Consider the following 12050-nt stretch of genomic DNA (forward strand, 5'->3'; position numbering starts at 1 on the left):
GGAACAGCAAAAGGAGAGACAGAAGAGGTGAAGGGGGCGAGGGGCCAGAGGAAAGGAAGAGAGTCATCAAATATTAAGTAGTAGTCTCAGCAGAACAAGAGATAATAATTGTTTAAGTGCTTCTTTTCAGAGCCTCTCCCCTCCCCTTGATTTATTTATTAAACTCAGGGTTTTTTCTTTTTTTGTCTTTTTTTTCCCCCAGAGTACAGTCTCAGAATATTGTCTTAACCAAATACTATTTTGTGCTTTCATAACTGTGAGACAGTGCCTCTTACAGATACTCTATATGTGGCTTTCCTTTACATGTGCAGCATAAACTGTTCAAGTGGCTCTATGCGAAGTTCCTCTAATGGATTTTTTGTGTTAAGAACTAACGACCCTTTTTAAGAGTCAGCAACCGGACTTCTCTGTACCAGGATCATGATTCAGACTGCAAACTGTCATAACAGTCAGGTGTGACTCAGCAAGGAACAGACTCTGTTATACAAGCAAACCAAGCTGAGAAGAGAGGACTCATTTTAAATGGTCTCAATGCAAAACTAGTGCTGTTGAGTTTTGTTCACTTAAAATAGTGTCTGTCAAATACATGTGATCAGCAAAATTTACAGTATCTTACCTGTCTTTGCTACGATTATTAATAGCCTGCAAAAAGCAGAAACCATGATTTGTTTCTGCATAGATTAGGAGATTTTGCTATAAGATGTAGGAGCAGCATTAAACAGTCTTATAAATGTATCTTCTCATTCATCATGCAAAAAGTTAGCATGAAATATTGCACACATACTGTACCACTGTTGCTGCTATATAATAATATTAAGGGTTGGGCACTAAATATCTAAATGGATGGATCATTAAAACATTACAGAGATTGACAGTATGATAAGATCTCATTCCTAACTAAATAAGTGCCAGCCAAACCTCAAACGATGGAAAATTGTTCTCTCTAATACATCAATATTGAAAACAAAGCACAAGTGATAAAGAAAAAAACTTAAGTTGATTCATGAAACATTTGTTTCAGGTTAAAACATGAAATGTTTGTTTCATGTATTAACTTGAGAAAGCCTTTACCTCATCAGTTTAGTGCAGTGGAAGCTGGACTTGTGAGTCACGTCTTTCATGTACATCAGCATTTACCCATTAACACTGTTTCCATTATGCTATAACACTTCTCTCACCACACCAACCTTCTGACCCACACAAAGCATGGTTGCAATTTTAACTTTGGTATTGCCATAGAGACAGATTTAAGTAAACTTGCAACTTAAACTTACTTCTTCGTTCATTGTTTTTTTTTTTTTTTTTTTACAGTGTATAGCCACTAAGTCTGCTCTCACTGAAGAATGCTTTGAAATATTGTAGTTTTTCCGGCTGATAGTAAAAAATTATAATTTAATATTGAACAAATCTGGTTCTGCTCATGATCCATCTCCACACAACGGAAGTGTCTATACAGTAAATTAATCTAACCAATATTCAATCTTACAAACAAGTTTTTCTCCACCCATAACCCTCTTACATGCCTAATAAAAGCATTTTAACTGGTAATATTAACTATACAATATTATAATGCAGCAACAGTAGTGGTTACTGTCATCCCTCTTCCCATCTGCTAGCAAGCTTGTGTGAAATCTGATCTCTTGTTTGTTGTATTCTGTTTGGCACAACCCATAAGCCGCCATCACTGCTAAAATGCTGCCTGTATAAATCAATAGTTGACATCCTGCCAGACAGGCAGCCAGAGAGCTTAAGAGAACGTGAGCTCGAGAGAGGTGAAAGCGAGGAAGGCCGAGAAAGAGGCAGAGATGAGGACCAAAAGAGCTGAAGGAAAGACCATTAATGTCCCGCGAGGTCTTTACTAATAAGCATAAAATAATGGCCAGAGCAGGAGCTACTGCACACAAGAAAACACGAGGCATGACTTCAGAAGTGTGTGATATGAAGGCTTAAGAGGACACAATATTCTAAATATATAAGGCTAGATTTACTAGAGAGCTGCAGTTAATTACAAAAACAGCTGTCCTGAGCATGTCAGTCATGTTTGCTCAGTTGTGCTGTGTGACTGTTAGTCAGGTCATTACTTCTCTTTTGAAGGCTAAACATGGTTTGTTTTAGAGTAGACTCATCACTTGATGATGATGCTTTTGTCCTGCTGGCTCTTGCTGACAGTAAGGTCTGTTTTGTTAATGTGCTGCTTAAAAAAAAAAAAAATCTCTGTGTTAATCTGACACATTAGATCAAGGTTACAGATACCATAAAACAGGTAATGTAAATAGTAAAATATCTTCTCCTCTGTGATCATATCTTTGAGACAAGACATTTAGTGAATCAACCAGGTAACAAGAGGATCATTCTCTTTAAAAACACAAGTGAGTTATACTGATTGATCTATAGTACCTGTCAAACAAGTACATCAACCTGTCAATCTGAAACCATGTTGTTTTACCAGGTCAGGTTTCCTCTGTAAATCAGATATTCATGCTTGAGAGACATGAAAATACACATCAAATATACACCGTGGCATTCGTGACATAACTGAAGTTGGGTGTTTTTTGTTTTTCTCAGAAAGGTCATCACAACTTTAGCAGCCCTGAGTGCAGAGGTCGATCTGCTATCAACAAACTGTAGGGGTCTAACCTGTATCCATATTGTGCTGACTGCAGGTGCAATGGCAAATGACTCGAGTTATAGAGGCATGTGCAATTTGCAGACTGACCTTGTGTTTTTTCTAAAACAGTGGCCAGAGTAAATATATACACCCAATAGCATTATGACAAACCAATGGTCTGCAGGAACATATGCATATGAATGCACGCACACAGAGATGCTGCTTTGCCTTGCAAAATGCTGTTTTACAAATTCACCACAGCAAGAATGTTTTGTTTTTTTAATCCATTCAGTTCTCTGCACAAGCCTCTGTCAATGAAGACAAAAACACAAGAAACTGGCTCATCAAAAAGAATGAGTGAAATGCAGATTTATTGCAAAGCTTACCTAGGACATTATCAATCAGCTTTGTCCTAAATTTCTGGTTTTCCTCATTGACATATGACAGCCAGGACTTTGGCTATTAAGCCCTGTGATATGTTATGACAAACTCTGCAAACAGTAATTAAACTACATTAGATAACATGGGACTGATATAGCCTGCCTGCCCCCTCCTGCTGTGCGTGTTACACAAACCAATGCACAGGCTTACCATTATCATGTTGTCTATCGTGCCCAAGATTAATTCCAGCAAAGACCATTAGGAAATATTAGTTATAATAAGTTTTCTATTCTCAATAGAAATATAACAAAGTTACTGCTATTAGATGCAGTCTTCACTCAGTCATATGAGAAACTCTAGTTCTATAAAGCATTCATTTCTTTCACATTAAGCATACATTAAGCTACAGTGCTTCATAAGCATTGCCAGAATAATCTGTGTCATCAAATCTGAGCCAAAAAGGATTCCAGAAGTCTAGTTAAGTGAAACTATAGAAAAAAAATATTGTTGTTAAGGCTTCTACAACCCTTAACAACAATACTACCTCATTAATATTCCACACAAATGCTTGAGACTTAAGTTTTCTCTTACGTACAACATGACTGAGTGTTGACACTGACATCTGATAGCTGCATATTTATTTTTAAATTATGAAACAGTGCAAAGCAGTACTAGAAAAACAACTCCAACCTGATGATTCAGACTCTCATACAATGGCTCAAATTGCAAAACAGTTAAAGGCTGTAATAATGGGGACATTAAAATGCAATATAACCCCCTTTTTTAATTTGTAAACTAAGTATTCATTTCTTTCTTCAGGCAAAACATGGGCAATGTAAGCAGAGTGTTTTGGGACTCAGGCAATACAGACAAGATTTACAGCCTATGCCTAAGACTTAACATGTAAAGCAATCAATCACAGGTTAACAGGTGACAACCAGAGCAAAGAACAGCATGTTAGGTGAAGACTAAGTAGCTCCTGCTACCTTTCCACAGACACAAAGTCACAGAGATGCTGGATGCACGCACAAATACAAAGATATACAAGGAAGTGCAGCTTACTGCATAAGGAGGAAACTCACCGTCATGTTCCATGACTTGACCCAGGGAATATTATCAGCAGTGTGAGTTGATCCTTGCCTCTTCCCGACACACAACCTCTCTGCCTCCGTCCCTCCCCCTGCCAACTCTCCCTCCCTCTTTCTCACCGTCTGCCTTCTACACTCTCTCTGTTCTACCCTCCCTTCCTCTCTCAGTCTCTCTCCACTGTCTACTACTCACTTGCCCCTCCTCTCTTCCTCCCTCCCATCTGCATTCCCCCCCGCTCCAATAAAGACCATTAAAAGTTAATGTTTGTTTCCATCTCAGGTCTTCGTTCTCCCTCCCGATCTGCGACTCATCCTGTGTTTCTCTCCATCTCCCTTACAGTCAAGTTTTTCCTTCTTCTTATGGCTATCCAGTCTGGATCCAGGCTCATCCTTTTTTTTTTAAATTGACCCCAATGCATTGAAATCCCACAGTGACATAAAAGAGAAGGAAAGGAAAGCATATTCACTGTAATGGGATGAAGTTTCAAATAAATAAATAAAATAAAATAAAAAATAAGGAGAAGGAAACTATGGCACAGCACATGCAATCATCCACATATACACACAGATGATAGTGTAAATACTGCATAGAATTAGCACATGCCAGTCCTAATATTCTATTTAACACATTTTATTTTTGCATATTTGTTGACGCTTTGGCTGTTGTTTACGTAAAACTTCATGCCAGGAAATCAAACTCAATTGAACTGAATACTTGCATGAGTTTCCGCCGAGCTCCTCTTGCAGTTCAAAGATGTGCATGTTAGTTTACTTCACGGGTGCGAAATAAATTTTCCTAAGAGGCCACATAAAAAAAACCAAGAACATTGTGGAGGGCTGCACCAATAAACTTATAAAGAGATAAAATTAATATAAGCAGTGTGACCCTCCACAACAGTCCCAGTTTCTCACATGGCCCCTTGGGAAATTTAATTGCCCACCCTTGGTTTAACTGGAGATTGTAAGTTGTCTGTAGGTGTGGATGTGAATGTATGGTTGTCGGTCTCTCTGTTTTAGCTCTATGATGGTGAACTGCCCAGTCTGTACCCACCTTAAATCTAATATAAGTCTCCAGTCCCCCGTGACTCTAAGCTGGATAAGCAGTTAAGAAAATGGATGACTGAACTGAATTTGAAAATAAAATTAAAATAAGCAGAAGGTGTTGTACTGCGTGTGTAAAATGTCTCTAATACAGTGATATAAAACACTGTAAATCTGCATAGATCAAGTTGTGTAACATGTAAAAGTGCCTCATACCAGCTGAACCAAAAAACATACACAGCTAATTATATTTTTGCACTAACATGAACTGAACAAACATACTTTTAGCCATAATTCAAGAATTAATACAGTAAAACTGATATATTTAATATATTTAATTTATTATTATTTAATATACTTTCCAAGAGGGGCACAACTGAACTGACATCTGAAATCTGAAGGGGGAGAGAGAAGAATTAGAAATAGAGGGCTGATCGGACACGGGTGAAACTAATGGGAATGGGTTAGGCAATCACAAAGGAGGGAAAACAAAGGAAGCAAAAACACCAGAGCTGCACAAAGAAACTCATTACCAAAATAAAACAGGAAGTGAGAACAAGGAAAGACAAGTAAACAGACACACAAACAGAGGTAGACAAAGACATGGGAAACACACTGGGAGACACTAGGAAAATATGAAAAATAGAAACAACATAGAAAGAACATCAGTTAAATAAATATTGACCAAAACTCAAATACTGGACAAGAAACCACGACACACTTTGTTATAATGCTCTGAACAAATAAAAGGAAAAAAAAAAAAAATCCACACCATAACAGAGGAAAATAAACATGATTGTAGCCACATTTCAAGTTTTTTAGGTACTGAAAATAATCTATATTGCCAATTTAAAAACAACTTAAAAACATGGATACAAAGTTTAAGAACATCTGTCTGGCAGCCTTTTTCTCTCCTGGTTTTAACTGTGATTGTAACTTATTAGGTACTAATAATTAAGAACACACTTGGAGACTGTGGTTCTTGTGTTCACAGTATTTTACCGAAGAATCGTAGTTTTGGTTCATGTATATTATTAGTAGTAGTCCCTGATTATGCCTCCCTCTGTGTTCTCTTGTCCCTGTTAAATGTTTCTATTCAGATCTGTGTTAGCGTCCTTTGGCCATTTCCTGTTTTACTTTGAAGGTTAGTACTCATTGTTTCCACCTGCAGTTAACTGTTTCCTCTTGTGTTCTGCATGCTCCTCCAATCAGCGCTCTGTGTGTATATATAGCCCTGTGTTTCCCTCCTCTGTCTGCTATTTCATCTTTTATGCTCCCCAGTGTGCTCTGTCTCTGTGCCCATCGTGCCACTTTGGATTTTGGTTCTGTTTTTGCCTTTGGGACTTTGTTAATGCTCAAGTTTCTCATCAGCCTTTTGTTACCAAGTCTGCCTGGGTCCTCTCCTCATTGCTATCTGTGATACTAAGAGCCAGACAGATGGCTGTTTCTTTTCTTCTCTCTGTCGAACACAGACACCCGTACACATGCACAGTAAATAAATCAGCTGTGTATCAGCAAAAGTTCACTACTGGATGCCACAGCTTGCTTCACAGAGTTCATTAGGAGTCACTGCTTGTCTCCTTTAGATATGCACACACTGCTACACATTTGTGGGGGCTCTGTGTGTCTATTAGGCACAGGTGATTTTTTTTTAAATTTCCTGTTCAATATAAAGCGATCTATTTTCATACCAAAGTCCAACCTGTGGAAAGGAAAAATGGATCAGACAGACAGGACTGAGACACAACCATTAGTCCACACAACCATTAGTGTGACTTACCTCTCATCTGTTGGTGTTTTCCTGTTTTAATCCCTTTCACTATCTTTTTATTATTTAAACCTGTTCTTGACTCAGTGAATAAATTATAATATGTATATATAAAAATATCTTGTTAGTGTTATCCTTGTCTGCAGTCTCTTTGTTCCACTGGCTTTTTTAATTAACATGCCAAGTGATTATGTAATTTCCACTTCACACAAACATACACTTGCTGTATGTAAACAGCATTAATAGAGGCTGTGCAGAGCAACATCCTGCTCATTTGCTGCCGAGGCATTTCAACATATATTAATAAAGTTAAAGGCTTATTAAGTAACTGCACAGAGTTACTGATAGACAGATGGAGGGGGAGTAAGAAACAGAGAAAGCGAGACTTTGACTTTTGATGCAGTCCAATGAAAGGGCTCCCAATAAGCGAGAAGAACAGAAACTGGCTCATCAACTCCAGTAACACCCACCCACACAGGCACACGTATGATCACACGGAAAAGAAACTAATAGATTAAAAAAGCATGAAAGTGCCAGTATCTAACAAGATAATCAAACAGACATGCAGTCTTATTCTCTTTTCTCAGTTTAATGTGAGAGCAACACATAAAGTCCATCCAAAAACATGCAAAGGCTGAGTGTGATTATTAAAAAAAAAAGAAAGAAAAGAAAATCAGTTTCTTAGAACAAGCTTTCTAAGCATGTTCATGAAGATTCCAGGGTGTGTATTAACAACCAAGACAACAGAGCTGCGTATCATCACACAATCAGAATAACAAAAAGCACTCAGAAGGTGAAAACTTCCACCAAGGAAGAGCACTCTCTGGGCAGTATTTACTTTTAAGGGAATGATATTGTATTTTTATTTTCTTTATTCTTTCTTTAAGAAGACTGTAGTGCAGTAAAACTCAGTTAAGGGTAGAGTGACAGATGTTTACTTTGATTACATAGATGTTATGTAGGAGTGGGTAACGGGTAATAGGTATTGATTTGTAAATAACTGGACATGAATAACTTGAGCTTATTATATAATATTATACTTCAGTATATTTTTCAACTGACACAGCAAATATAAAGCCAAACTTCCTTTGTCTCATTCATCTGTCTCCAGGATTTAAAAACTAAGCCCTCAACAACATATATTAAAAAAATACATAATTTAGTAATTTTCAATCACATTTGAGATTTTATTTCTGAAGAAAGCCAAATGTGGTGATAATAAGTGAACACTGCAATATAGTTACAGATTGTGTTTACTCGAAAAACCAAAACCATAACTTTTTTGGGGTATGTCACTGGCTGCTGCAGAAGCCACATCGGTGGCTGAGGGTAGATTATGTGTGGGCAGTGAAGAGGGAAGGGAAACTCGCTGCATTTCAGTACATTTTAACAAGCAGTTATTGCAGAGTAAAAGGGTCTGTAATCAATGTTATTTCAAGGCGAGTAGCCACAAGGAGCACAGCTACCAGAAAGCTGACACTCCTCTGTTGTCTTCTTTGCTTCGGTCCTCTCCTCCTCCTTAATCATCCAGTCCTTGCATCCCTTCCTGCCTCCTCTCTGTTCTTCACTGATTTCATAATGTTCCCTTGTCTGCATTCAACTGTCTCACTTACTTTCTGCTCTTTGGCTCCTCTATGTTTGTTCACTATTGTTCTTCTTTGTATTAATACATATATTTTGTTCTCGGCCTTCCTTTCTATCGTTCTGCTCTATTTTCCAGCCTCTTGCACTATTTTATCTCTTCCTCGGCTTTATCCCCCCTCTAATTAGGAGAGCGAAACAGTACCCATCTAGAGGACAGCATATTATTTACAAAGTACATCAAAGGCCATCTTAGCGTGCACATTATCCACACATAACCTAAGAGCCATGAGGTGCATCCATGTGCATACTGTCTTATTTTACTGCACATTCAGGAAGTGATGGAATATTGCACTAAAAAATACACAGAATCTGTATTAAATTTACCCAATGAGATACTCCTTAGAATATAAATGGAAAGGCGTGACAAAAAAAAAAAAAAAAAACTCTCAAAGGGTCAATATATCTTCATTTATTTTATAAAGAGGTAGGCAAGTGCTGCGAGGCTCTGATGGCTGATTGAATAGGTGGGGTAGGTAGAAAATTGAAATCTGTCATTATGCTTAAAGAATAGACTTAACCCACTTTACCCAAAGACAATGTGCCTTGGTTTTTTATAGTTGTATTTCAGCCACATAATATCTAGCAAGGTTTCTTACTTCGATTGATTTCTTTAATACACCTCAACTGTACCACAAACACATTTTGAAAAGAGGATAGATTGTTCCAAGTTCATATTTTCCTAAAAGAACCTACTTTATTTTATCACCTAATTATGCTTCGTGTTGCCTCGCATGTTCTCAAGTCCGTGGGTGGCGTTTCCTTTTTATTCTCATATAGTTTGTAAACAAATCTTACTTAACATGAAAAGAACATCCCTCCCTTCAGCCATTAATCATGCTAATATTCCCCACCAGAGGAATTTTATATTGGGAATGGAAATTTCTCATAAGCTCTTCATCCCTTCAAGTTTAAAAAAAAATAAAAATAAAAAAGGAAATAAAAAAAAAAGAGTGCTGCATTTCAGATATTTTAAGTGAGAAATGTGTCATTTGTAATATATATATTAATAATGTCACATCATCTGAGACAAAATTAACCCAGCCTGCTCCCCTCAGTCTGCACCTGGATGAAGTAATGTCTGAGTTGCAATTTAAATATCATTGCTAAGAAAGATGAAGTAGCTCCCCCGTTGCTACAAATTCTTCAGTTTACAATATAATGTGCTTAGCAAATCTCCAAGCCATTATACAATTCAAATTTTGGTCTGGATTCTTACATATATTGAATACATTTTAAGATCATAAAGTGAAGGTGTTATATCTATGGGCGCTAATAATAAGTATTTAATAATCCGTTCTCTGTTAATTTTCTGAACTAACATTATCTTGCCTCAGCTCAGCTCCAAACCAACAGGAGACATAAATAACTTTGGGCATCTACTTTCCAAAATGCTCCACTCCACAATCATTTCCTGTAATTACAGCTTAACGGTAAACACAGGGTACTTCCTGTGGCTACTTAAGCACTGTAACTGCAAACCTTAAACGCAAATATTATTTTCACGTTATAATGTTTCATGGAAAGGCAGTGTATCAATAAACGTTTTGCCCGCAGAGCAAAAGCAGAAACAGGAGTGTGAATTGGTCAGAGAGCATTGCTCTAAGCTCAAACAGTGTAGAGATGATTGACAGGAAGTGGTTCAAGCCATAAGCCTGCAAGCCACAGGTTTCAGGCAGCAAAACTGTGACAGTGACATTTACAAAAGTCAAAGAGGACACATAGTCGGTTAACACAGTGGCTGAGGTCTCACACTGCATCATTTTAACACTCTCTTTACATTTTAAATAAAAGTGCTTGATCTTAGACCTTCTGACACCTAATAACTAAATATATTACTGTCCTTGTGATCATATTGTTATTGTATACTTTGAATCTTTCAGTTACTGGTGTATTTAATGTGATTTATGTGTCGCAACTTGACTTGACAAAGATGTTCTCCATGCAATTTATTGCGTAACTTAAAAAAAAAAGGTGCAACTACTGTATGGTGATGAATTACAGGTGTGTCACAGTAGAGCAGTGAATTACTCATGTAATTACAGTGCTCTATGAGCAACGTTGCACAAACAAGAAAGCAGAATTAAGTAAAAACAACAGCTTCTCTACTTGCTTATTTTTGACATCCAGACCTAAAAGTAAGAGGAAGAGAGAGGGGGAACTATTTTGAAGCAGGAGAACAGGAAGTCACAGGAAGCAATTTGGAGATGTTGTCTAGCAAAAAGTAACTAGTATAACTTGCAAAACTTAAATTGGTGATGAAAAGAAAGATGGGTGAAAACTTTTTTTTTTTCTTTTGCTTATTCAGCCTCTATCTTCAGTTTTTTGGGCCCACTCGTGAGAGATCTTTCCTACCTGAGCGGGCTCCCCGGAGTTTGAACAACACTCTGGCCCGAAATCCGGAGGTGTCACTTTGAGAGCGGAACCTGTAACGGGGCCACAACTGAGGGAAAAGCTTCAGCTGCCGGTAGGTATCCCCCTCCTCCTCCTCCTGGGCCATGGTCACCTTGTCCGTCAGCCCGCGACGGTCGAGAGGAGTAACAAGTTCACAGTGAAGAGAAAGCGAGAAACCTCAATTGAACCTGATGAACATCAACAGCCCGCCAGCCCTTCCCCTCCTCCTCTTCAAAGTTTTCTTCCACCGCAGACAGTACGTGTTCCTGTATTTGTTCACGCCCATCATCTGCCTCTGCAAGCAGGTCGACTTGCTGTTATGACTAAGAACAATTGTGAAAGGCAGTGGTGGCTGCCTACCCATTATCCCACTCACTGCTCAAGCCCTTTTCATTTTCAAGATTTTAAGATAGAGTTTAAGCATGACTTTAACCGCACATTTTCTAACATCCTAGTGCTGGTGCAATCAGTGTATACTGCTACGTGTATTTGCATCACACTCGTCTTTGCTGCAACTTAAGGCTGTATAGGTGCAAAATAAATATATTTAATGCACTGGAACACATTTCGTATCTCCACTGCAGTTATACATAATGCCAAGACACTCACTGAATCTGCATCTGAATGCAGGACCTGAAAGTTGCATGTATTTTCTGAAAAGAAACGCGCACATACATACAAATGTCTATTTATCAATGAAGAAGAATAAATGCATAAAATATTGTGATCAGTGGAGAATAGAATGTTCAAATATGTTGGACAGACAGTAGCAGTAAACAGGGCTAGTTATTATTTTAAAAAATAGATAGCACGAGGTACTTTTGCATGAAGAAAGATTTCAGTGGATTTCTAAATAAACGTTACGCAATTAAAAATGCCAGTTCAACACCATACACAGGCCTCAGTGGATGCAGCCTTTAATCGCTAGATGTCGCTAAATCATTACTCTGGTGCTTTCCGTCCGGGTTGACATCGGGTTGACACCCAGTGCTTCAATTTTCAGATTCATGCATGATGACCTTTCACTCTGCTCTCATTTTTCGAGCACCAAATATATGGATAACTTTTAAATACCACTAGGCTGACCAGATCCCAGCAAACTAAATGTGGGACAAACACGGTGTTTGTT

The 12050-nt window shown here is 38.0% G+C and overlaps 1 protein-coding gene across 1 annotated transcript in view; it reads right to left on the reverse strand.

The window, feature by feature from the left end:
• The window catches only part of phactr2 (phosphatase and actin regulator 2), a 48410-nt gene extending 37302 nt beyond the window's left edge, over window positions 1-11108 (reverse strand). The window contains exon 1 of the mRNA XM_030748383.1: window positions 10883-11108. Within this exon, the coding sequence (XP_030604243.1) occupies window positions 10883-11027 (145 nt within the window). The 5' untranslated portion in view covers window positions 11028-11108. The remainder of the gene's footprint in view (window positions 1-10882) is intronic.
• Window positions 11109-12050: the final 942 nt, after the last annotated feature.

This window comes from Archocentrus centrarchus, chromosome 15, assembly GCF_007364275.1.
Source record: "Archocentrus centrarchus isolate MPI-CPG fArcCen1 chromosome 15, fArcCen1, whole genome shotgun sequence".
In the NCBI taxonomy this organism is placed as follows: domain Eukaryota; kingdom Metazoa; phylum Chordata; class Actinopteri; order Cichliformes; family Cichlidae; genus Archocentrus; species Archocentrus centrarchus.